Below are 26,169 nucleotides of genomic sequence, written 5' to 3'. Positions count from 1 at the left end.
GTTAGCCAGGCTTGCTTTTGGGCTATGTGAGGATTCTCTAACTCCCACACAATTCCTGAAGCCTGGATTTACACAAAATGGCATGACATGACCGCCCCTGCTGGTAAATTAACCTACATTGAGTATGATTCCAATTTGTCCCCACCCTGCCACAATTCTTTAACAGGGAAGGGGCAGTCCTTAAGGTTTCTGAAAAAGATTCTTCTCTCAGTCCTGACTAACTAGAGACTAATGTTTGCATGATATCTGAAGGCAATGAAAATTTGCATTCATCAGCCCTTGTTTTGTTTTGAGGAGATGGAGACATTCAGACCCCTGGGACCTCTCCTGCTGATACAGACAATTTGTTTTTCCTTTCTCTCTTCACAAATTTGGCCCCTGGAATACCTTACATATACATCTTGCTTTAACAATATAGAGAGTAATGCCACAGTATATTTGAATGATTTTCCTATACAACCTGGTAGACCACCTTCCTCAGTATAAGCCTGTGTGATCATTAAGATCATCAGAGGAGATCTTGCTGGTTGTACTGTGATTTGCACCCTAATACCTTGCAGCAACCCAGAAGCAAGCTTTCTCTATGGTGATACCCACCTTATGGAATGCCCACTGTCAACTTTAGCTTGGTGTCAACTTTAGCTTGTTTTAGATGCCAGTTCAAGATCTGTCTCTTTAATTGTGCTGCCTAGTTTGTGAATTTTAGTGTTTAGAGTAGTTAGTTTTAATACCTTTATAATGATGATGTCTTTCTAAGTTACATGGATATTTGTTAGATGTGATATGCAGTATATTAACCAGTTATATGAGTATTCATATATTTTGAAAAAGTTGTATTTCTGTAAGGCCATCTGTAGTCAGGCAGAGTGTTAAGCCATACTTAGAGTAAGATGATCTGAGGAAACTGGTTTGTCAGGTTTAGATGAATTAGGAGACTGTGCCAAGGAGTGCAAGGTGATGACTGAATCATTGTTTGGGAATACATGTGAACATGCCTGATTATCCCATTCAGATAAAGTAGCAAACCATGGCTTATAATCAGATGAAAGCTTCCATCATGTTTCTGTTGTTTCATTCAGAGACAAATGATGGTTTATTTTACCACACGTTAATAAGCGAGGATAATCTGGTTTGAATCCATAATTTTTGTTAAAGAACTGTAATTTGAAAAAATCACTGTTTGCCATGTTAAACATTGTCGGTGTCTCCCCACAATAAGCTTGAGGTGTTTTCTAATTCATTCAAGTATCAGCAAACCTATATTTGTTATACACATGTGTATTCTGTAAAAGGGTCATTTATTTTAGACATTGCCATTTGCTCTGGGTGACTGTGTAATGGCACAACCTGATGCATATTTGTTCTCTGAGTCCTCCTCAGCCAGCAAGGATATCATCAAATTGACTGCTTCAGTGCTATAAATTTTATTTCTTAAGGAGCAAAATCTATTCATTCTGTTGCCTCATGTAAGGGTGGTACACAAAGAACTTGGGAGGGGGGATAATGGAAGGGCATATAAGTATTGACTCTCAGTACTTCATCTAAGAAGTACAGAGGCAGGCAATAAAATAGTAGCTTTGGGGAGCAATCTTATGCATGTTTAGAAAGAAAAAGTACTCAGTGGTTTAACCTTTGGTGAGATTTGTTTTTTCTAATATAATTTGCTTTATCCTGAAGGACATACATCACAAAAGGAAACCATGGAAGTGAGCCTTGATATAACAGCACTCAGCATTCTTCAGCAGCCTGAGAAACTTCAGTGGGAGATAGTTGCAAATGTACTTGAAGATACAGTGAAAGATTTAGAAGAACTTGGGGCAAATACTTGCTTAACTAACTGTAAGAGTGAAAAGATGAAGGAAAAGCATCTGGAACACCACAACATTCCCTTTCCTTGTTTATTAGCTGGAGGTTTATTAACATACAAGTCACCTGCTACCTCTCCTGTCAGTAGTAATTCTCAGAGGTCACTGGATGATTTAAGCAGGACTCAAGGTGGTAGTGTCTCAGACCAGGGATCAACTGACAATGAATCCTGTACTAATTCAGAGCTAAATTCTCCTCTGGTAAGGAGAACTTCACCTATACTGCTGCTTTACAGCATTAAGGAATCTGATGAAAAAGCAGGAAAAATCTTTTCACAGATGAACAATATCATGAGTAAAAGTTTACATGATGATGGTTTTACAGTTCCACAGATTATAGAAATGGAGCTGGATAGTCAGGAGCAACTGCTGTTGCAAGATCCTCCTGTAACATACATTCAGCAGTTTGCAGATGCAACAGCTAGCCTAACTTCTCCAGACTCAGATAAGTGGAACTCGATGGTTCCCAAACCTGGGACTTTGGTTCAGTGCCTACGACTGCCAAAGTTTACAGAGGAGGAGAACTTTTGTGTAGATTCAATCACTCCTTGTGCAGATGGAGTTCATTTATTAATAGGACTGCGGGCATGCCCTGTTGAATCCCTGAGTGCAATAAATCAAGTAGAGGCCTTGAATAATTTAAATAAATTAAATTCGGCACTATGTAACAGAAGGAAGGGGGAAATAGAATCCAACCTTACTGTAGTGAATGGTGCAAATATCAGTATGATCCAGCACGAGTCACCAGCAGATGTGCAGACGCCTTTAATAATTCAACCAGAGCAGCGAAGTGCTAGCGGTGGTTACCTGGTACTTTACAAAATGAACTATGCCACCAGGATTGTGACTCTAGAAGAGGAACCCATAAAAATTCAGCATATCAAAGACCCCCAGGATACCATTACCTCATTGATTTTGCTCCCACCTGACATATTGGATAATCGAGAAGATGACTGTGAGGAGCCTTCAGAGGAAATACAAATAACTTCCAAGAATGGTGGCGAGAGAGAGAAAAGACCAGAAATTTCTACTCTTGGGCATCTGGTAATAACCACTCAGGGAGGATATGTAAAAATATTAGATCTTTCAAACTTTGAAATTCTGGCCAAAGTGGAACCACCTAAAAAGGAGGGTACTGAGGAACCTGATAAATTTGTCTCAGTAATATACTGCTCAGGCACTGATAGACTCTGTGCATGTACCAAAGGTAAGATTTTTATTCTATGAATGTATAAAGTTGGAATTAAGTACATACTGATCTTATAATAGTACCTTATTATCTAAAATACAGCTATCCATGCTTTTAAAAGACTGTGACATTACAACAAACTAGTTCCCCCCAACCATAATTTGGAAATTATATTATGCTACAGCTGCTCGCCTACTTTCATTTTCAACCTGTTCATCAGGTAGTCTGAAGCCCAAAAGTGGAAGCAAACTGTACAATAGTTTGCCAGTTCAGGCATTATGCTCTGTTAGAGTTAGGATGCTTTTTCCCCCCACTATGACAACTAATGGGTTAGAACAACTTTGTCATGATTTGGCTTCTGAAATGAACTATAGAAAGAATGAGGCAACTTTTAAAAGTTCTCCTTTAGTTGTATGTCTTAAAGTTTTTATATTCCTACATTGTAAAATGTGTCTGAAGCCTACCTGAATTTCCAAGTGATTTCCTTATGCATCAGTTGGGAAGGGGCTGATTACAGTTCTACTGTATCCCTTTTCTTCTTTATTAAAGAAGCTCTTTTCTTGCCCTGCTCAAATTCTTATTTGGTTGTTCTCTTTTTAGAAAGAAAGCATTAATTATTACTTGAATGAGTAATTACGAGGTCAGAATGAGGTCCTTTAAAATGGTGGTGGTACTTTAGAGCTGAGCAAGTGCACAAGTTCATCTACTTATTTATCTGGCCAGGGCGATTATTTATCTGGCCAGGGCGACTTCTTTTATATTGTTATTTATTTTATATTGTTATTTTATATTGTTATTATTGTAATTTTTATTATGTTGTAAGCCGCCCCGAGGCTTCGGCAAATGGGGCGGCATATAAATGTTTTAATAAATAAATAAATAAATAAATAAATAAATATAAATAAATAAATAAATAAATAAATACTTGAAATGCAAAGACTTGCCTGGTCAGTGTCCTGTTAAGAGCTTGCTGTCAAAGCAGGCAACATCCATGGACATTGATAAAGCTAGACTTCAAAAACATAATTTGATTTCAGTTGACAGCTGTCAAATAGTAGATTCTCAGGAATATGCAAAGCTGTGACTACTCACCTCTTCACAGCGAGTTCCTCTGCTTTGAGTATGGACCAGACATTTTTCAGTGTCCTCTATTTTTTCGCCCCTTTCCCAACCCTCATGTTACTCCAAAAGTTTCAGCCCCCCCCCACCCCATGCACAAGAGCATTTAATTTTGATAGCTGACAAAATTAAGAGTTTCCTTTAAAATTTGGGATTTTTTTGACAGGACGGAACAGCTTTTTTTAAAGAGACATGTGCCGATTTCATGGCTGTATTGTAACTGTTTTGCAGCCTTGTTTTTTTTCAAGTCCATGCATGTTCCTTCCTGCACTTTGACAGGACATTGTGACCAGACAAGATTTTAATTTTTGCTAGTTGGAGGTGCATACACACACACCTTCAAACTACTAACAACCCCTGAAAAAATTGCATACATTTCATTTATTTTTCTAATATTGTTTTAAATAAGAATTTTTATAAGCAGGAATATATGAAACATATTTTTCCCCTGTTGACAACCCTGACTTTAATCTACAAATTTCTTTTATGAAATCAGAATTAGAATATCTTACTGAAGCTCATCAAAGCAGTCTATAGAAATGTATATATTGATAGAAATATATTAGTATACTTGGCCCTCCACATTAATGCAGGTTAGGGGCGCAGGATACCCACAAAAGTGGAAAAACTGAAAATGTCTTTAGGCTCCCACCAAACCTATTAAATCTAGTCAACTGCTAGGTCCTGGCCTATGTGGAACTCCAGCCCAGCTTGTCCTATCCCTCCAAGGGAAGAGAGCTGGGTGATACCCACTGCAGCTGGGAGAATCCACAGGAAGGGGCTGGCTCGTGTCCGCAGTTGCCGCCATGCCCCCCTGGGTGGGGGTGAGCAGGTGCCATCATACAGCCATGATTCACACTCAACCCTGCTAAATGCCCTAGCCCTCCAACCAAATTCCCATGTAATTATTGATGGCAAACTCCTGAATAACCAAGTCCACAAAAGTTAAACCCACAGTAGTGATGTTCAACTGTATAGATAATCCTGCGGTGCAATCCTATGCATGTTAATTTATATTGCTAGATAAATATGCGTAGGAGTGTAGCCTTAATTTTTCTGGATGAAGTAAGCTAGTTTTTACTACAGCAGAAAAGCCACCCTGGTAAATTATGTCAATATGGTCTTACAAGTCCATTTTCTTTGTATCTCAGAAATTTAATGACTAGAAGAAGCACTTGCTGTTCTTGTAATGTTTTTCTTTTTTTGAACATTAATATTTGCCAAGTGACCAGGTGTTTGGGTTTTTTTGTTTTTGTTTTTGTTTTTTTGTGAGTTTCTGAGCTAGCTAGGAAGCAGTAAATCCCTGTTGAGTCAATTCTCCATTTTGACTGAATTTCTAATGCATGATAGAGTTAATATTTCCCAAATGCATGTTTGCTTCTCTTATGATAGTCCTGTGGCATACTGGAGAAATCAGTTCATTTGGAAAATATGCATATATTTCCATTGATGACTCCAACATCTATCCCATCCTTGCAAAGTTCTTAAACTTCTACTTGATTTGCTTTATTATTCATGCTATAGTAGCCTGTTGAATGAATACAAAGATTAACACTGTTCTGTTGTATTTGCTTTAATATTTGAGAAAAAGAAAACTTTAGATTGTCCACAGCATAATCCATCTAGAGAATCAATTTCAAATATTTATTCCAGTCTTCATCAAAAAAGTCTCCTCTATGGCTTATATGCAACCAGTAAAACAAGATAGTACCCAAGCACTTTTCCTATACAATTTTTAATTAATTTCAGTTCTACTTACTTTGGGCAATGGCCAGTGTTCTAGAGTTATATGCAGAGTAGATGATCCCTCAGGTAACCTGGTTCCAAGCCATTTATAGTGCTAAGGTTTAATACTGATTGGGTGTCATTTGTATATTGATCATACTTCAATACATATCCTTTAACAACATTTCCAGCAATTCTGTGACAGAACCCTAAAGTGCGATCACCTAGGAGTCCAGCAGTAGTCCCCTAGAGCTCCAGTAATCCTTCTGGATTTGTTCATTCAAGTGAATAAAGAACCATTGCAGTATAGTACCTCCAATTCCTAGTCCAAAAAGCCTATCTAGTTTGCTGTGTGATCTGTGAGAATCAATGGGATCACACCATTCTGACCTTCTCTTGACAAAGGGCATCACACAGGGCAAATAGGCAGTTTCTGTTCCAAACGTAAGCCTGACCTCAGATTTGAAATCAGTTTAGAAAAATCAGTTTCATCCAAGCAGTTACCCACTTGAACAGCCTACCCATTTTCAGGTTAAGATTTTTATGTTTAAAGGATGTTTTGAGATTGATTATACAACTGTTTTTAGGTGGAGAACTTCATTTTCTCCAGATTGGAGGAACTTGTGATGATGTTGATGAAGCTGATATACTTGTGGATGCATCTCTCTCAAAAGTCACAGAGCAGTTAACAGAAGGCACAAAGCCTTTATCCAATCCTTCCAGTCCAGGCATTACAGGTAAATGTCCAATATTGATCAAATGGTTGTCTTTCAAACATGCCTTCAGAGTACATTTTAGAAACCATTAAACAAAATAAATATGCTCTTGCTCTGAATGCATAAACACCAAATGGTTGAAATAAAACTAAATTGGCTTTATTTCATACATATTCCATCATAAAATAGTAGAGTTGGAAAGGGTCAGAAGGCCATCATGTCCAACTTCCAGCTATTGCAGGACACTAAGTTACACCATCCCATTTAGATGATTGTCCGTATACTGCTTTTCTATTATAACTAAAGTAACATTTTTGTATTTTCTTTTTGCAGAACAGTATTTTCAAAAGTCAGGGTTTTTAAAAAGGCAGAATGTATGTAGTTTTAAAATAACTGATATTTTAATAGTGAAGTTTTTTTTCTTGCTGCAGTTTGCTCATTTGTTTTATTTCTAAATGCTGAATTGGAGGCATTCTTTAAAATGTCTAGCAACATAATAGAAACATAGCAACTGATGATATCAGTACTTTTTAAATGTTACAGCTGTGCCAAAGGATCAGTTATGTATTAAAAGTTCAACTGTGTAGCCTGTCTTTTTATTCAGTATAAATTGATTCATTGTTTATCTGTTGAGTTTCCTCTTACTTTCTAATTAAAAATTACAGGAGTTGATCTTTTAGTGGACCAGCCATTTTCCCTTGAAACTTTGACATCCTTAGTGGAGCTTACTCGTTTTGAAACTCTGACACCACGATTTTCAGCTACAGTTCCTCCATGTTGGGTTGAGGTCCAACAAGAACAGCAACAAAGGCGGCATCCACAACATTTGCACCAGCAGCATCATGGGGATGCAGCTCAGCATACTCGAACTTGGAAATTACAAACAGATAGGTGGATATTTGATAGTATCATAGCTTTACAAAAATTCCCCATTTATTTGAATACTTTATCTACCTGATATTGTGATTAAGAGGAGGTGAAAGGCTCCTAATGCTGGGATGGGTTTTGAGTCACACCATATGTGTAGGTTCTAGAATGAACAAAATGTGTGACATGATCAAGCTGTTTCATACCTTTGATTGTAAACCTAAAATACTGAATTACCTCACTAGATGAAAACTTTCTATAAAACAGGGTGAATAGATCCTTTTATATTTGAAAGTGGAATTCATCTTAAATTGCTGCTTTACTTAGTAGCGTAGAATGCAACCTTTTCTTTCTATTGTAGAGTACAAATAAATACGAAAGAGAACTGGAGCAGCCTGTTTCTCAAGGGTGCACATTTAATCATTAATTTTTCTGTCCCTTTGTAGCAACAGCTGGGATGAACATGTCTTTGAACTGGTTTTACCAAAAGCCTGTATGGTTGGACATGTAGACTTCAAATTTGTTTTGAATTCAAACATCACAAACATTCCACAGATTCAAGTGACTTTGTTGAAAAATAAAGCTCCAGGATTAGGGAAAGTCAATGGTAAGCTAAGAGTGGGTGAATTTCTTCTTTAAGTTCTTAATGTTTAGATATTTTAATTTTAACTGCCTTTAAAAATTGTGGTAAATAGATAGAATGGATTGAAACTGTCAAAGTGCTATCTTAAATTGATTTTCCTGAGGAAAAATCAAGAAATTGAATTTCTAATTTATTTGGTTTGTCAGTCATGAAAACACTTTGCGTCTGGATGTACAGTAGAAAGTAATGCTGACTTGATTCAGTTGATACTCTGTTTGAGTAAAGCATGGTGGAACAAAGCCTGGTGGTAAATTGGAGATCAGTGAACATTCATTGCCACCCCAATGGCAAGAGGGTATAATATTTCCAATTGTATGAATACATCTTTTTGCCATGCCTCAAGTGTGGGGAATGTGCTTTGAATAGTATAGTCTGTATTCCGTTATCCAGTCAAATGAATCTAGGAGTCACTGCAAATAACTACAGTGGCATAGCAATTAGCATTTGTCTGGTTTAATGCCCTGCAAATAATTTTCACCAGGGGACCAGACAGTCTGTCACCATAATAGCTGCAGGCATCAGGATTCTGCCTCCATATGCTGTCTCCATAGCAGTGGAAATTACATACATAGTAGTGTATCTCCTTCTTACCCTTTAAAGGGGTGTAAGAGGAATGTTTTGTACATGCACTGATTACTTTAACAGAGATTGAGCTGGCATGAGTGTGTGTGCATGCGAGAGAGAGAGAGAGGATTTCCATGCCAGAGTAAACCACATTGAGTTGTGAGCCTTGTTTGTGTCACTGTGACTTATTGTGACATCAGAACCCAGCATGATGGCTTGTCCCAAGTAGATGCAATACTGGCAAGAGCATTGAAAAGTTTGGCTAGTGCTCGCAATGTTGCCTTCAGTCTTCTTCAACAGTAATTGCTCTCCACCAATAGAGAAATTCCACCTGGAATGTCCTGAAAGTGTTTGCCACTTTTTGTTGTTTGTTTTTTCAAAAGTGACCAATTGTGTTGGTATCCCTTGCCCCACGTCCTTAAACAAGTGCACACATTTTCTTGGTTGCTATGTACAGTCTACAGGTGTACCTTCACATCATCTGTGTAAAATACAGACTCTGCTTCAGCTTCTTCTCAGAGAGTTTGTGTAGTTCACTGTCAATAGGGGCATTGAAGTGAACAAATGTACAAGGAAAGTGACCAGGCAAATAGTACAGACTACATGTAGTGACAGGTGAATCTGTGTACTTGCAAAGGATTGGCTAGGGGTGGGGAGCAACTAAACTCCTACTTGTCCTCTCACCTTACATCATGAACTGACACTTGCCAGTCCCTTCTCACCTACTTCAGCTTATCCCTTGACCCCAAACCTGGGAAACGACTGCTGAATAGGATGGAGCTATTGGGAAAGGTAGGCACAGTTACGGTGGGAGTCTGAGTTACTTGCTGCAGGAGTTTGTGTACTTATGAAATTGTGCTAATGCTGTTTGCTCCTCACCCCATTTTGCAGAAGTGCACATCTGTGAAGGTGAAAAGAGGCATATTTCCATAATTATATTTATACTCTTGCAGTAATTACACTTTTCCAATAACCATGTTCCATTTAGCCTCCATTTTTAGACGAAAGTGTTCAAGTAGCAGAAGGAAATAGGCAAGGTAACTTAGCAAGATGCAATATACTGAGAACATGAAGCTGGCTAGTTGTTTCTTAAGGCATTCATAATAGCACTGATCTGTAATGCTAAAGGAAGTCAATAGTGGAGAGTAAATTTGCATAATTGTTTGCCTACACAGGACAGAAATAAAACCCCAAGCATTTATGTATTTTAACAGCAGTGCTTGTGAACAGAAAAGATGCAGTGTAATGGGGTAGCAGTTGGAGTAGGGTGAGGAGCTAGACAATTTCTCTTGCAGGAGCAAGGATGCTAGGGGGTTGTGCCACTTAGTGCTAAGTGCCTAGAGCAGGCAAGAGGACTAAGGAACCAACAAGCCATGGCTAGCTGCAGAGTATGTATTCATCTTTCAGGAATAACATTGTATACTCTGAAAATAAAAAGATTTGGCAAAAAAAGGAGTAAAATGGACTGGTGAGCAAACAGCCAACCATGGCGAGTTATTTTCAGCATGGTTTCTTGTGATTGGCAAAATGGGCTAGATTGAAATGTGGTAGTTAGTTACTGGAGAAAGGAATAGTGGACACTGCCTCCTGAGTATTTACTGTCATGTAAAGTGCAATGTTGGTGCAGAAGGGATGTGGCATTTTTTTCTCTAGCTGCACAGAGCAACTAAAGGTTTAATATTGGTTCCCAAAAATTTGTTTATTGTGCCCCAAAACTGGAATTATTCTTTAAACCTGAATACTTTTCAAAATACTATAGGTATTACATGTTACAAGATTAGTGGCAGATTTCAAAAATACCCCTTTTGAAATTTTATACCACTTTATACATGTTATGAACAAAATTGTCTTCTGAGGTATATTCAAATGAAACTCAAGAAAGAGTTTTGAAGAGAAATTGCACTAAACTTATTTTTTGCTCCTAATGTGTTTGATTTCTTAGAGGCAGCTGTAGATAGACAGATAACATTTCCTTTGTCACCAGCTCATAATGTTGAAATGGAAAGGAATGGAAAACCAGGTCTGGATGATTTGAATGAAGAAATGCAAAACATGGATGTAGAGGAACCACAATGTGAGTTATGTTTCAGTACAGCATTAGTTTAAAATGCTTTTATTGTCCTTTGTTGGTTGATTCCAATATGTTTGAACTTCGTTTTAACTGACTGTGGGTAGAACAAATGATAGTTCTATGAATTTAGATGTATTTTGACTAGAAGAAAAATGGAACATTTCTTGGACATGAGCTTGTCGATGCACATGAACTTAATGTGAGGCTTTTTCATAACAAGAAATCTTAGTGTGTCTAGGTCTGAAAAAAACAAGTCCTTTGCTAATAATTTGATGTAATTTAATAAAATGGCATATTCATTTGGATGGGTTGGTATTGCCAGCCTTTGCAGTTTTACTTTTTGAAACTTTATTTTGCAGGTCTTCGGCTATGTCCCTTTTTAGAAGATCATAAGGAAGATATTCTGTGTGGGCCTGTATGGCTGGCTACTGGACTTGATCTTTCAGGGCATGCTGGGATGTTGACACTGACTAGTCCAAAGCTCGTTAAAGGTGAATCGTTTTGCTAGTACATGTTTCATTGAAACAAAATGAAACGCTTTAAAATAGTGAGAATTTTTAAAGAAATTCACAGAAATGAACTGGCTTTCTCCAGTTGTCTATTAGAATCCAAAACTAACATACCATTTTCAAGTGTTTACCTAAGAAATTAAATGTGGATTTGTTGCCTACTTTGAAACATTCATGTCAAACGAGTCTTAAATATGTTTGTTTGTTTTCCACATATCTTTTTGCTTCTAGGCATGGCAGGTGGAAAATACCGTTCATTTTTAATTCATGTGAAAGCAGTGCATGACAGAGGGACAGAAGAGATCTGCAATGGTGGAATCTGGCCTGTTGTAAGGATACCATCTCTAAAACCTCAAAACAGCAAGGGTCATTCTCTTGCTTCACTTTTGGCAAAAGTTGCAGCAGGCAAGGTATTTAAATAACATACCCAGAAAAACTTATGTTGCTCCTACTGAATCAGTTGATGAAACCCTTTCTAAAAGAAATGAACTGTCTTTTATGTAATCATAATATGGATTTTAAATTGACACTGGGTTGCTAAGAGTAAAATGTGGAATCATTTGGAATTCAGAAGATACGTCATTTTGGGGATCTGTTTATTTATTTATTGCCCCTCAACTGTTCTTTCATTCTGCATTCCTAAGTAAGTAAGATTATAAAACTACCATGGCCATGTCTGCATATCACACTAAACTGTATTTAACACAAGATGAACAAGCGGATAAAAAGTGCATTGAGCCTTACATGGGGAAGGAAGCTGAATTAAACAGTTTATGCTTCTACATAGCTACTGTTTCTAAATTGCAGTTAGTATTAATTATGATTCAGTAATGTCAACCCAGTTTTGTTGAAGTTAATAATAGTTAAAATTCTGAGTCTGAACAACCCTTGCATAATCCAAATAAAAGGCATGTTCCTGACTGCTTTGGAAGGAAGAGTGGGGAGAATGCAAATCCAGATATCACTGCAGGTCATTTGTTCTTGTTACAATTGTAGTAAATATGAGTATTTTGTGAGTATGATGCTTTATGGACATTGTGTTTAATTTACCCAGTATGACCTGTGCTGCATGCTGGCAGTCATTTTTTTTTCATAAGAAAGAAACTCTGGTTATGCATCATGGCTTGTGTGAACCCAGTGAGGATGGATTTTTGATATGGCTAACAAGCTATCCGCAACCCATGGTCTGTTTTCTGACCCAAAATAAAGAGTATTTCACAAAAATCCCTCTGTGTGTGCCCCTGTAGAGATGGGCTAGCCTCCTAGATCTGTGCAGGCCCTCTAGCTGGCTAGCCCACTTCTCCCAGTGCCATGTCATGGGATCAGGGATCAGGCTGAGTTCTTCTGGTTTGTCTTCCACATTCTTTTCCAGCACCTTCAAACCTTTCAGTTTCTATAGTCTTCCTGAACATCCTGAATGGCCTCCAGATGACTCCTCAACCACCGTCTCTTTGTCCATAGACCTCATTTCCCAGGCTTTTCTGTCCTCATCCAAAGAGTCAATGCCACCATGGCCCTGGGAAGCATACCAAGAATAACTGCCTCTTTCATTCTTAACAGCTTCAAAAATTTTACATAAAATAGCCTTGCTAATGTTGGAACAGAAAATGATGTTGCTTTTATGTTTATTTCCCATTCTAGAGGAACTGAATGTATTTTATTGTGAGCATACAGAGATACAGAGTTTGACTTTTGGAATTAATGCTGTAATTCTTTAGCTTTTTTTTTTAATTTGTAGGACAAGTCATCCAATAAAACAGAAGCCAGCAGTTCATCAAGGAAATCTGACAACCTCCGAGGATGTGACTTGCTTCAAGAAGTCTCTGTAACTATTAGAAGATTTAAAAAAACATCTGTTTCAAAGGAAAGGTAAATTTTATATTAGTGTGTAAGTTCAGAAATATTTAAATTATTCAGACTGCTGAAAGCAAGTACATAGAGTAAGCATAATTAAATTACTTCATTTTTGTAGTAGCTCAAATAATACTGTTCAAGACATGGCGCAGAAGTTCTAAGTCCAGTCCCAACTACATGTTATGTAAGCAGAGAACCTTTTTAGTTGCTGAGTAGACACACTTATTAAAATGGTTTGGTGGAAAAATAAGGCCTTTTTAATGTCAGCTTCTTCCATTTTGGCAATTAACATTTTTCTTGGGAATTGCCTTTTTCCCCCCTCTGTAGAGTTCAGCGGTGTGCTATGCTACAGTTTTCAGAATTCCATGAGAAACTTCTTAACACCCTTTGCAAAAAGGCAGAAGATGGAGCTGTCACAGAACATGCTCAGAGTCTTGTGCTAGATATCTTATGTTGGTTGGCAGAGGTTCAGTCCAATGGACCAAGCAGGTAAAAAATCTTCTGTTTTGCCTTTCATTAGGAAGTGTTCTTAAAATTCAGAGTTATGTTTCAAAAATTGTTTTTGTTTTTTCAGTTCAAAAGAAACAAATGAAAGCTTACTATCTAAAACAAGGATGTGTCTCTTCGATATAGTGCGTGTTTGCTTCTTTGAAGCAGGGCGAAGCATAGCACACAAATGTGCACGGTTTCTAGCTCTTTGCATAAGGTTGGTAATTATATGACCTGTGTTTGTATTAATTAAGCTGATGGTTCTCTTCAATTGAATATGCTAGTTAACATTCTGAGAACCAGCAAATTCTATAGAGAAAATCTATACCTTAGTATGCAGTGCTATACATATTTGCTTAGAATTAATATCCATTGAGTTTGATGGGACTTAATTCCAAGTGTGTGGGTATAGGAATGCAGCCTTTGTGGAAAGTCCTCTTCTTCACTGAAACGTCTTTATTATAAACTGTAGCTTTTGTATGCCTGAAGTGCCTGATCCTGCCCAATCTTAGACGCCAAGCAAGATCTGGCCTGGTTGAAATTTGGATAGGTGACTGAAATGTGAACTGCCCAGAGAACTTTGGCTATGGGCAGTATAGAAATGTAATAATAATAATGAAGAGTATCTGCTCAGCACTAAAGCACGGCAATTTGATGACATGTATTGTGCTTTATTTTTTATAGCAATGGGAAGTTTGAGTCAAGTCAGCAAGGATTTGGCTCGATTCTCTTGAAGGCCTTGCTTGGAAATATAGCTTATTTACCAGCAGCTGCAACAGGAGGTAAGCTTTAAAATTCTATGTTATCTCCATATTCTTTTTGTCATATTTGGACCAAAATCTGCCTACTACTAATTCTGGATGAGACTTATTAAGTAGTGCAAAATAGCAGTACATCTCACTTGTCATGACCTGCAGAATGATGTCTGAAGACTAAAGAGTCAATTGTATCTGTAAGATTATTAAAGCCTACTACAACTTGTATAAAATACTTTATATTATATATATTATATATTATAAAATATGGTTCAACAGCCATTGATCTGTCTCATAAATGTATATATAAATCATATTTTGGTGATCACTTGCACCTCAAAATCTGTTGGTGTTTTTTCTAGGATCTGTGTATTGGTATTTTGTATTGCTGAACTATGTGAAGGATGAAGATTTAGCTGGCTGCAGTACTGCTTGTGCATCCCTGCTAACTGCAGTGTCCAGACAGTTACAGGACCGGTTAACACCCATGGAGGCATTACTTCAAACAAGGTAGTCAAAGAAATGTGAGGGCAGAAAGGGAAATATGTTCTGATTCTGGGTGATACTGCTAGTCTAACATTTATAGCTGCACTACGTTTGAGTATGTGCTCATTTGCTGCTCTTGAGTTATTTTAGTTCTTCCTACTCCAATCAAAAAATAGGAAGAGCCATTTTCAGGATTAGGGCTGCCCCCCCACCCCCAGGAAGAGAAATAGGAGGCAAGCCTACTTGTGATCCTGTAGGAATAGAATAACTGTACTGATTTGTTTCGAGGCTCATTTTAAAGTGCCAGTTATAATGTTTAAAGCTTTACAGGCTTTGAGCAATTTTATATGCCTCAATATCTGTCATTTTCCATATGAACCTGTCACTCAATAAGAGCATCATCTGAAGCCCTTTTAAATGTTCCAGTTATCCCTAAAGCCCATCTAGTTGTGACCTTGAAGAAGACCTTTCTCGAAATGCCAAAATGTTTAGGGAGCTTTTTTGAGGTTCTTCCTCTTGTATTCCCAAGTAGATAGCTTGTTTTTAGAGGGGCCTTTGACCAGTAACTGGTATCTGTGATGTGATGGGGTGGTGGTTGTAGTTTTGTTAGGCTATTGTCATAGAGTTGCTTATTTTGATCCTGGCTGCTTAGATTTTGTTAACTGAAGTTAACTGAAGTTTTATTGTATTAATAGCGATTCTGTTAAACCCTATGAACTATCTTCAGGAAAGGTGGGGTATAAATCTTCTAAATATCTAAAGTAAGAACTGTTTTTAATTTTGACATTCTGCAGATTTAACATGGTAATATGCTTCACTAGTTTTGCTTAGTTTTGCCTTGTCCTGCTGCAGTGCTACCCACTGCTGACCATGTTATACATTACTTCAAAGGGGGTTTCTGACCCTCAGAGACAATCTTTCCTGAACAAAAAGCAGTTGCAGCAGAAAAAGTGGCCAAAAAAAGCTGAGGATTGCATGCAGTTGTTTGGGTCTTAGCCATAATGAGCATATCTTGCATGATTTGAGAGATTTTGACATAGACAAAATTAACTGTCAGGCTCTTTGGTTTTGCCCAGTATGACTTGATTTTTTCCCCTTGATACTCATTCTGCCTCCCAGAAATATTAGACTAATTTTTTATACATGGTTTGCCATATTGCTGATAAATTAAATAAAATTCCTGGAAAATACCATGGAAGACTTCCATGTAGGTACCAGGTGTACCTCTCTGGGAAGTTAATTCCGTAGCCATAGTGCCACAACAAAAAAGGCCACCCACCTGCCTTCCTTTGGCAGGAGCTCCTTCAAAGGCCATTAACTGCTTCTTCCTGAAAACAGCAGCCCTATAGAAGATGGAATCAGTGGAACAGTGTGGAAGAAACAGGTATTTAACAGGACTGGTTTTTGGATGTCCTGTACGAGTAAAACCAGCATTATGTGAACAAAACTGCACTCATGCTCTAGATGTTCCCCCCCCACCTGCATGTCCTTCAAACCTGCTTCAAAGGATACTCAAGCCTCTGGAGCAGATTTGGAGTGGCACAGGGAGACGACCTATAGCTATTAATTGCTTGTCTTATCCCATGAAACAAGTTTGCATTTCACAATGTCAGTAAAGATAGCAATTTGCTATTTTTCCTACAGGTATGGATTGTATAGTTCACCTTTTGATCCAGTGCTGTTCGATTTGGAAATGAGTGGCTCTTCTTGTAAGAATATATATAACAGCAGCATTGGTGTACAGTCAGACGAGATTGATCTATCTGATGTTCTCTCAGGTATGCACACATTTTAGCAGTACTTGCTTCTTGCGACACATGTATTTTCTTGCAATAACCTATAAACAACCTTTCTTAAGCAACTCTGCCATTGAAGGTTGATAACTTGCTTTATTATGTGTGAGAAACATGCCATTTTATTTATTTATTTATTTATTTAAAACATTTCTATGCCGTCCCCATTGCAACAAAGTCTCGGGGCGGCTCACAGCAACAACCAAATTATACAATAAAAATATTAAAACCCGGTGCATCTCGGCTTAAATTTTTTTTTTAAATCCTACAAATAACCAATAAATTAACACTTAAAATAATTTTTAAGTAAAAAGGTCTTAGCCTGGCGCTGACAAACAAATAATGACGGCGCCAGGCGGACCTCTCTGGGGAGCGCATTCCATAGGTGGGGCACCACCGCAGAGAAGGCCCTCCGCCGGGTACTCACCGTTTTAATATTCACAGAGGGTTCCCGGAGAAGGGCATCTGTTGCTGATCTCAAGGGGCGGGAGGGCATATATGGACACAAGCATTCCTTTAGATATTTTACTTAAGATTCAAATGTATACACTTTGACAGCTCACTCCTCATAACTAGTTTTATGATTATTTCTTCAAGTTAGTGGATCGCATCTTGAGTTGCTATCAGTGGGGACTCAGTGGTGCTGAAAGGGGACATAGGGTAGTCAGCTTCCTTAGCATGAACCCTCATCTTAGTCCTTAGCACCATCCCCCACCCTGTTGAGGATGGTTGAAGAACCCTCAAGAAAGCGTTAATGTAATGCTAGCAGCTGCAGAGAGAAGGAAGAAATCAGAGACATTTCACCTAGCCCCTTTCTCCAATGGGATGCCTGAGATAGATCGCAGTCCCTCCACAAAGGAACTTTTCCAAGCTCTGAATCCATCTTTTATACAAAAGCTTGTTTCGATTGCACTTTTAAAAAAGCTTGAATCCCAGAGTGTTCAAGTATGAACAGAAGGTACTTCAACTCATGCAAGGAGGTGGTGTCTTCTGATTTTCATCAATGCTTCCTTCTTTCTGTGGTTTCCTAGTTCTCATGCCACACCATTCTGGAGGGTCTTCCAACCCTCCACAGTGAGATGCAGTGAGAATACAAGTATGGAAAAGTCCCTTTCTAAGCAGAGACATCCACTTGCTGTAGAAGAACAACTCGGTAGCATCCTGCTTTGCCCAGTTGTACTTTGCAGGTTTGAGGAAAACCATAGTTCTGGAATAAGTTTGTCTATGGTTGATGTTTAATCTGCTGTCTGGCATTTTTAAAGTGAGCCTGCTAAACTAGATGTAAACATCTTGGTCAGTGTTCCTGAAATACTGGGCATTATGGTGGGAGGTGCATGGCCCACCTTGAAAATTGTTATTACCAGTCATTATCAAAGGGAATTGAATGATGCTAAGTGTTTTTATTTAGGAAATGGAAAAATCAGTAGCTGTGCAGCAGCTGAAGGTAGTTTTACTTCCCTCACCGGTCTCCTGGAAGTTGAACCTCTGCATTTTACATGTGTTTCAACTAGTGATGGAACCAGAATAGAAAGGGACGATGCAAGTACGTTTACTGGTATATACACTTTATTATTTCTTTCTAAACCAACCAAACTAGAGTGTTAGTCTGATAAAACAGTTCTGTTTGAATAAGGTTCAATTATTCAATTAATGCAATTATTGATTTGAGCACCTAAATCTTTAGTAAAATTAGGGAAAATAAAACCTTTGATCTTAAAATAAGAGTTTAGATTGCTTGTGGAAAAAATGAATTTCTGTTCCATAATTAATATTTTGTTTTCTCTGCTTGCTTCGCAAATAGAATTTTGCAGTACAGTTGCATAAAATGGTAACTCTTGCTATAAAAGGAAAGTCCCTCAGTAACTGGCTATTTTTTAAGCTTGCTTTCATCTCTCATATTAAAACAATTAGAATGCAGTATTTAGAAGAATGCTTCGTTTCTTGCTTGTCTACATACATTTCTTTTGTTTCTTTGTTTCATGCCAGTGAGTACCTTCGGGGTTACCCCAGCAGTTGGTGGCCTCTCCTCTGGGACAGTTGGGGAAGCCTCTACAGCACTGAGTTCAGCGGCCCAGGTAGCTTTGCAGTCTCTCTCTCATGCAATGGCTTCAGCCGAGCAACAGCTCCAGGTGCTTCAAGAGAAACAGCAGCAGCTTTTGAAGCTTCAGCAACAGGTTGGAGGCCATCTCTTTCATGATGTCTCTAAACTTCAAAAGCTGAGAGAGTAGTTACCATAAATACAAAAATATCTCTTTAAAAACAATTCAAATCACTATTAGCAAATGCACATCTTTTATAGCTTAGAAGAAACTTCATGTTTCCTATATAATATATTCCATTCCCTGTTTCAAAGGGTATTTCACATTAACTTACACTTAAATTTTTACATCAGACTGAGGACAAAAGGTGAGGAGATAGAAAATACAGTTGGATTAGTAAAAACATTAAAAGAAATAGCGTGCTCTTCAGTAAGAGCCCTACAACAAGAATTTCATTGACTCTGGAAGGAGAAAAGGATGTAAAGGTTGTGTATTCCTTCTCAAGTTTCTGCTTTTGCAGTCCACATACATTGCATGGTTAAGCCATTTTTAGCTTTGTCCAAAGCACAATTAAACTCAAGGATTTTAAGATCGACCACCACTTTAAGTACATTTTTGTAAGGTTTTTTTAATATCAATACAAGGTATTCCAAATGAGCATGGTGATACATATCTCTGTACACACAAACATTTGTGAAGACACAGGTGTATGTCTGTATCTGGGAATCTCATATATATAATCAGCTGTATGGCTCCCTCTTTCAAGGTACTTGGATTCCTGATATGAGCTATGGTGTGTTAATACTTCAGTGCCAGCTCCTGTGATCCTTCCATCTTTTTTTGATGTGGAGGAGCCATCACAATCAGATGCCTGTGGTGTAAGAATGTTAGACTGTATGCATAATGGAATGGTGTGCACTTGGGGCCTCTCTACATGTATGGTTCATGTGTGAGCCAGGCTCTAGTTGTCTTGGCTTGATTTGGATGTAAACTTCCTTGCATAAATTTCTTTGGGAATAAAATGCCATTGAATGCATTTGGACTTTGAATGTATTTAAGCCATTTGGCCCATCAATTCTAAATGGATCTACTCCAGTTTACATTATTTACACATGAGTCTGTGTCTAACTGAAGTGCTGAGCAGGGTTTAGGTGAGTTTTAAAATGTTAGCGCTTACAAATTTCATTTTTCCCTTGCATCGTTTATCACTGCTACGTTTTGCATCTTTTGTTTGTTTGTTTTTTGTAGAAACCTTTGGTGTGTTTAAATGAAAGCTGAGGCAATTTGCTTTTTTGTTTGTTTTTGTTCTTGCTGCTTGTTGCTAATGCCTTTATTCCTAGTGCCTTATAGGCAGCACTGGCCTACAGTACATATGCTGCTTTTATTTTCCCTGCAGAAAGCAAAGCTGGAAGCAAAACTACATCAGACAACAGCAGCAGCTGCTGCAGCAGCATCAGCAGTTGGTCCTGTTCACAACTCTGTGCCTTCCAACTCAGTAGCAGCCCCAGGGTTCTTCATTCATCCGTCGGATGTCATCCCACCCACTCCTAAAACAACCCCCCTGTTTATGACTCCACCTCTAACGCCACCTAATGAGGCAGTTTCCGCTGTTATCAATGCAGAGCTTGCACAGCTTTTTCCGGGCTCAGTCATTGATCCTCCACCAGTTAACCTTTCTGCACACAACAAAAATGCAAACAAGTCCAGAACGGTAACTAAAAAAAGAGCTTTCATGAAATTCCAATCTAATTAATGTTAATGACAGGAACTACTTTGACTGATTGCTAGTTTGCCTATTTATCTGAGTGTAGACAGTATGTTTTGATAGGCAGTATTGTTACAGTTCCTTGATCTATCCCCAGATCTTTTAAACCTAAATTCCATATAAGAAAGCTAGTGCAAATAGATAGCTCATTAATGCTTTGAAACTTTTCCATTGGTATGCTAATAAACTAATCCTTATATGGTGTAACTGATTTTTTTTTACCTTGAGTTTCCAAAGGCTTCCTCTTTTTACTTTTGCATGTGCAATAGCTGATGACTAATATCAGAAACAAGTGTGATATATTGGTTAATTTTCCCTTCTTTCAGAATCCACTTGGAACTGGCCTTGCTCTTGCACTATCTCATGCTTCACATTTTCTTCAGCCTCCGCCTCATCAGTCCATCATTATAGAGCGAATGCATTCAGGTAAAATTATGGTATCTTAATTTTAATTCAAAATAATAATTGGTCCTTGTAGCCCATATAATGGCCAGGATCCAGAGCTACTTTAGGCATGGCTTAGGTTTTAGGCCTGCCCAATAGGATTCTGGTCTCCTGTGTTGAAAAATACAGTGCTGGGCTTTTCACATTGTTTGCATTTCACTTGGTTTCAAAACAGTTTGTCATGTGGTCTGGAAATTTGGTGTTCCAAAAAGAGAAGCCCAAAGATCCCTTGAAGATGTGGAGCTAGTTGTACAGTTCTTTGGATACTAGCCAGTATTTTTTTGTTTGTGCTGAGCACATGAAGAGATTTTTTGTATGAAAAGCAGTTAAACTAAAACTAATTTAAGAAATAAGAGACCATCCATGGACTATTCGGTTGACATCATTTGGCCTGCTTTTAAACAATGTTTTTACATGATAATTCCACTTAAACAATTATTCAAATCATGATTTGGAGAACTGGGAGTGAATGGAGTGTCACACTTTTCTTCCTAGCCTCCAGTCCTTCTCATCTAGCGTTATCTGTAATATCCCGCTCGGCACACCTCTGCAAACCAGGATCAGATACGCGCTTAAGCCATGGTTTCTGGATTTGGTCTGAAGAGCTAGCATGATTCCTGGTTTACTTATCTTGCTGTCCCAACACACTGTGATTAAAACTAAACAGAAGGGTGTAACTGAAGAAGGCAGTATGTAGAATTAAGCTTCTTCACAGTCTGTTTAACCATAATTGCAAGGATTGTCCTAATTCTAGCAGTGACCTCTGCAGTGGAAGTAACTTTTCTAGTGAAGTTAAAAATCTGGTAACTTTAGAAGTGCACTGGGTTTGTATTTTTGGTTTTAATTATATATTGATCGTGATTGCTCTTCTGCAACCTTTACCTTGAATTCCTTGTACTTTTTAGTAGTTCATGAAGTCTTAACCTTTTTATAGGTGCAAGGAGGTTTGTGACCTTAGATTTTGGAAGACCCATATTATTGACAGATGTGCTGATTCCAACTTGTGGTGATCTAGCTTCCTTGTCAATTGATATTTGGACACTTGGTGAAGAAGTTGATGGAAGAAGACTAGTGGTTGCTACTGATATTAGCACCCATTCTCTCATTCTACATGACTTAATACCACCACCAGTTTGCAGGTTCATGAAGGTAACTTTTTTCTGTTCTCTTCTAATAAATTGGATTTGCTAAATATTACTAAGGTTAGCTATTTTCAATTATTGCATGCTTTTCATATTTTAAAATAATAGCATTAAAGGCTATTATGCCTTTCATTTCAGATCACTGTCATTGGTCGTTATGGAAGTACAAATGCTAGAGCCAAAATTCCTTTAGGATTTTACTATGGCCATACATATATTTTGCCACTAGAAAGTGAGCTGAAGATTATGCATGATCCTCTGCGTGGGGAAGTTGAATCTGCAAACCAGCCAGAAATTGACCAACACTTAGCCATGATGATTGCATTGCAGGAAGACATACAGTGCAGGTAAGATAATGCATTGGAAATTTACGGTCCAGGGTTAATTTTAAAGGTATATTTCTAGCACAGCAGTATAATACAGGATTGCTGAGTGCTACCAGATCTTTTCCTTTACTCTGCTTAAAGCCCTGTGTGAAAAGTTGGAGATTTTGTTTCTGTTACCTCCTACGTGTCCTGCATTGCTAAATTTAAATGCTTCATGTTTTTCCTTTTCCATCATACAGGTATAACCTAGCCTGCCATCGACTTGAAACACTTCTGCAAAGCATTGACCTTCCTCCTTTGAACAGTGCTAACAACGCGCAGTATTTTTTACGGAAACCAGATAAAGCAGTAGAGGAAGATAGTCGCGTATTTTCTGCTTATCAAGACTGCATTCAGCTACAGCTACAGCTGAATTTGGCTCACCATGCTGTCCAGAGACTTAAAGTAGCTCTAGGAGCAAGCAGAAAGATTCTCAAGGAGCAAAGTGATCCCAAAGAGCTGATTCAGATGTCCTCCACAGAGCAGTTGCGCACAATTATCCGTTACCTGTTAGACACTTTACTTAGTTTACTGCACTCTTCCAATGGTTAGTAGCATAATTAGTTTTATTGATAAGTCTGGAATGATCCATTTGCTTGCTATCTCAGTGCCAATACCAAAAGTGTATGCTACTTTTAGTGTCATTAATAGTCTAGAAGCTGCACAGGGTACTGTGAATGAGTATGAATGAAATGAATAAGACCAAAGTAAAAAGTGACTAGGACTTTATAAAGTAGCAGAGGAGAGCAAGCTGAAGAGTCAGGTAAGGCCTATTCTGGACCCTTCAGCAGTTATACATTTTAATTTGCTGGTCTCATAGGAACTTCAGTATTGGTTCACTTGCAGCATTTGGAACTCCTCCACAACACCAAATTCTCTTTGCTGAGTTCTGTAAGTTGCCACTAGGCTGGCACAGGTGGTTTCTAGCATATCTGCATTCTCCCTGGAGAGTTGATACCTCTCACACTTGTGTGTTTGTTCTCATGCATGCAATAAAATTCCACGATAATTGTACTAAAAGCAAAGTAAAATAAGAGGAAGAAATCCTAGAAAGGTGGTTACGGTTAGCTTCAGTTTTTAGGGGCTGAATCAAGGTCAGGCAATTTATCACAAGGAAGTTACATGGGAGTACTTCCGTCTTAGAAACTAGCCATCACTCAATATGCTAAGCAGATTTTCCAGATACAACCCCAGATAAGTTGAAAACATGTAGACTTGCTGTGTTTATCACTTCAAGGACTAGATTTGATAATTAAGAGAAGGGTAACTGTTTAATGTCAATACACTGAGACATTGTGAAAGGCGGGATATAAAAGCTATAAATAAATAATCCAGAGTGCATCAGGTTGTTCACAGCACCATGGTACCTGGACCACCATTTAATTATGATTATGCAACAATGAGGGTTTGACTGGGAAAAGGGCTAAATTTAATTGAGGACTAGAGTCCTTACTACCCATTAGCCTGGATGTCAAAAGACAGCCAGTTGCCTGGACAACTTGGCAAAGGATTCTGTCAAAGGAAACACATGTCCTTTTGTGTGCCACAGCTCATGGAAGGAAGTCCAAATAGGTTCAGATTATGCAAAGAGCAGCAAGATGGTATCTTATGTATGGAATGAAAGGAGTGGATAAGAAAGTATCTTAAACCTTCCTATCTAGGAGGGTAATGGCATCTTTCTGAGATGTCTACAAGGATGCTGGTAAGGTACCACCCAAGGAATCCCTACTAATTCTCCTGGTCACTTCCTGTACTGTTGAGTAGACTCCAGCTGTAAGTGAAGAATTGGATCTGATGGGCTCCTCTCCTCCCTTCACACTTAGACTAAATAATACAGGATCAATTTATGTGCATCAGTAGTAACTGGGTTTGGTTGAAAGGTGCTTCCAAGAGTGTTTAAACCCTTAGTTCAAGCATTGGCCTCCATTCCTACTTACTTTGAGGCACTGCTGCTTTTTATGTCCCTGTTTCTGGACCACTGGAAAGGAACAGATTGGGAAAACCTCCTTTTCTAGGAATCTGTTCATATTTAATTTTTGAAAGCATTTTGGGGTCATTCTATTTAGGATACTCTTGTTCCTAGTATGTGTTGGGGAATAGCTATTAGGCTGTGGTGAATTGTCACTAATAACCAGCTCTAGGAAAAATAGAGGTGACTTACAGGTGAGTATGTTTTCCAACTCTGTCAGTCGTTAGAGAATATATGTAGTGTCTAAACCATTGTCTTTCAGAGGAAAGTTCCCCATCTGGTATAAAGAGGCATCAGGGTGGATTATGTGTCCCTTGAGTTCAGTCCCTGCCTTTGCCTAGTACTGAGCTAATCTTTTGCTTTACATCATAGCCTTTAGGGATTAATTTTATAATTTTCAGGTAAATTCTCAGTTGATCTTACTTGAATAACAAACTTCCAGGAGGAAAGTTTTCTTTACAAATATTTGTGTGCTTTGACACATCAAACAAACCAATCCTCAGTTGAGTTAGAACGTCAGAACTAGAGCAGATCAAAGATCCATCTAGCCCAGCTTTCCCCAACCTGGTGGCCTTCAGAGGATTTTGGACCACACCTCTCAGAATTCTCATCCAACAAGGCCATTGACTAGGAATTCTGGGTGTTGCAGTCCAAACATGTTTTGAAGGCACAAGGTTGGGGAAAAGTTGATAGTCCAGCTGTTCACACAATGCCCAACCATTTGCCCCCAGGAAACCCAGAAACAGAACATCAGTCCCAACCATGTATAGTTTTATACACTTCAGTTTTTTGTGAATGCATAGACTGCTTGATAGCATTTTAACTTTGGATTTGTATTTCATTGAAGGGCATTCTGTTCCTGTGGTTCTGCAAAGTACATTTCATGCTCAAGCTTGTGAAGAATTATTCAAGCACTTGTGCATCAGTGGAACCCCTAAGATACGCTTACATACAGGCCTTCTACTTGTTCAGCTGTGTGGAGGTGAAAGGTGGTGGGGCCAGTTTCTTTCAAATGTTCTGCAGGAATTATATAATTCAGAGCAACTTCTCATTTTCCCACAGGACAGGTACTTTTAAGACACATTTTCACTATTTCTTCATGTGTAATTATGTTCATTTATCACTAGAACTTGGGCAGAATAGGCAAGAAGTTTGTAGGGTTCTAGAATCTTCCAGTCTTGTTGTCTCTGTTATTAGGGTTAAGACCACCTCCTGGCCATTATAGGGATATTCATTTTAGATTGTGAATTTGCTTGCAGATTTATTTGCTTTAGGATGTTTTCATCTTCCTCTTCATGATTCTGAAACTTTGCTCCTCTGATGAGGCAATAAGATAGTGGCAATGTGATTTAGTTTTCCACTCCTGAGGAGAAAGAAGAACCAGCTGGTTTAAGTCCTTGGGTTCAGTTGTCTTTTTCTTTCTACTTCATCCATGTAGCTTTGTCAAATTGAGGTATTGCTGCCTTGGTTTTGAAATAAGAATCATATCTAACAATTTTTTTAAAAAAAATGTTGTTATAATGAGGATCATCATGTTGCTTCTAGGGTCTTCATGTTGCTTTCTTGTATTGGCCAAAGATCACTCAGCAACACTGGTGTCTTGGAAAGTTTGCTGAATCTCTTAGATAACTTGTTGTCCCCTCTTCAGCCTCAGCTCCCTGCCCACAGATGTACAGAAGGTAATGTAAATTTCTACAGATGTCATAAAATAGATGTTCTTATGAAATATGGAACTTAAAGACTAGATCTGACTGCTGTTCTATTTTTGCACAGCAAATGAACATTAATCCACATAAACAG

General features: G+C 38.2%; 1 protein-coding gene across 13 annotated transcripts in view; it reads left to right on the top strand.

Annotated features, from left to right (window-relative positions):
- BIRC6 (baculoviral IAP repeat containing 6) overlaps positions 1-26,169 on the top strand; it is a 168,147-nt gene that overhangs the window by 22,401 nt on the left and 119,577 nt on the right. For 9 of the 13 annotated variants that reach the window (XM_044453246.1, XM_044453170.1, XM_044452843.1 and 6 more), the window contains 22 exons: positions 1,678-3,072; positions 6,486-6,635; positions 7,280-7,505; positions 7,928-8,088; positions 10,631-10,762; positions 11,119-11,250; positions 11,500-11,678; positions 13,007-13,137; positions 13,450-13,611; positions 13,697-13,828; positions 14,296-14,393; positions 14,729-14,876; positions 16,497-16,630; positions 18,054-18,200; positions 18,632-18,819; positions 20,081-20,395; positions 20,776-20,875; positions 21,828-22,042; positions 22,174-22,382; positions 22,601-22,947; positions 25,217-25,436; positions 25,915-26,048. In XM_044453246.1, coding sequence (XP_044309181.1) covers positions 1,678-3,072; positions 6,486-6,635; positions 7,280-7,505; positions 7,928-8,088; positions 10,631-10,762; positions 11,119-11,250; positions 11,500-11,678; positions 13,007-13,137; positions 13,450-13,611; positions 13,697-13,828; positions 14,296-14,393; positions 14,729-14,876; positions 16,497-16,630; positions 18,054-18,200; positions 18,632-18,819; positions 20,081-20,395; positions 20,776-20,875; positions 21,828-22,042; positions 22,174-22,382; positions 22,601-22,947; positions 25,217-25,436; positions 25,915-26,048 — 5,055 coding nt within the window. The remainder of the gene's footprint in view (positions 1-1,677; positions 3,073-6,485; positions 6,636-7,279; positions 7,506-7,927; positions 8,089-10,630; positions 10,763-11,118; positions 11,251-11,499; positions 11,679-13,006; positions 13,138-13,449; positions 13,612-13,696; positions 13,829-14,295; positions 14,394-14,728; positions 14,877-16,496; positions 16,631-18,053; positions 18,201-18,631; positions 18,820-20,080; positions 20,396-20,775; positions 20,876-21,827; positions 22,043-22,173; positions 22,383-22,600; positions 22,948-25,216; positions 25,437-25,914; positions 26,049-26,169) is intronic. The other 4 variants (XM_044452992.1, XM_044452516.1, XM_044453079.1 and 1 more) reach the window with 3 other exon arrangements.

Source organism: Varanus komodoensis, unplaced genomic scaffold (assembly GCF_004798865.1).
Source record: "Varanus komodoensis strain SLA01 unplaced genomic scaffold, ASM479886v1 scaffold1, whole genome shotgun sequence".
Lineage (NCBI taxonomy): Eukaryota > Metazoa > Chordata > Lepidosauria > Squamata > Varanidae > Varanus > Varanus komodoensis.
The sequence above is the reverse complement of the archived record's forward strand: the minus strand, read 5'-3'. Positions and strand labels throughout refer to the sequence as shown.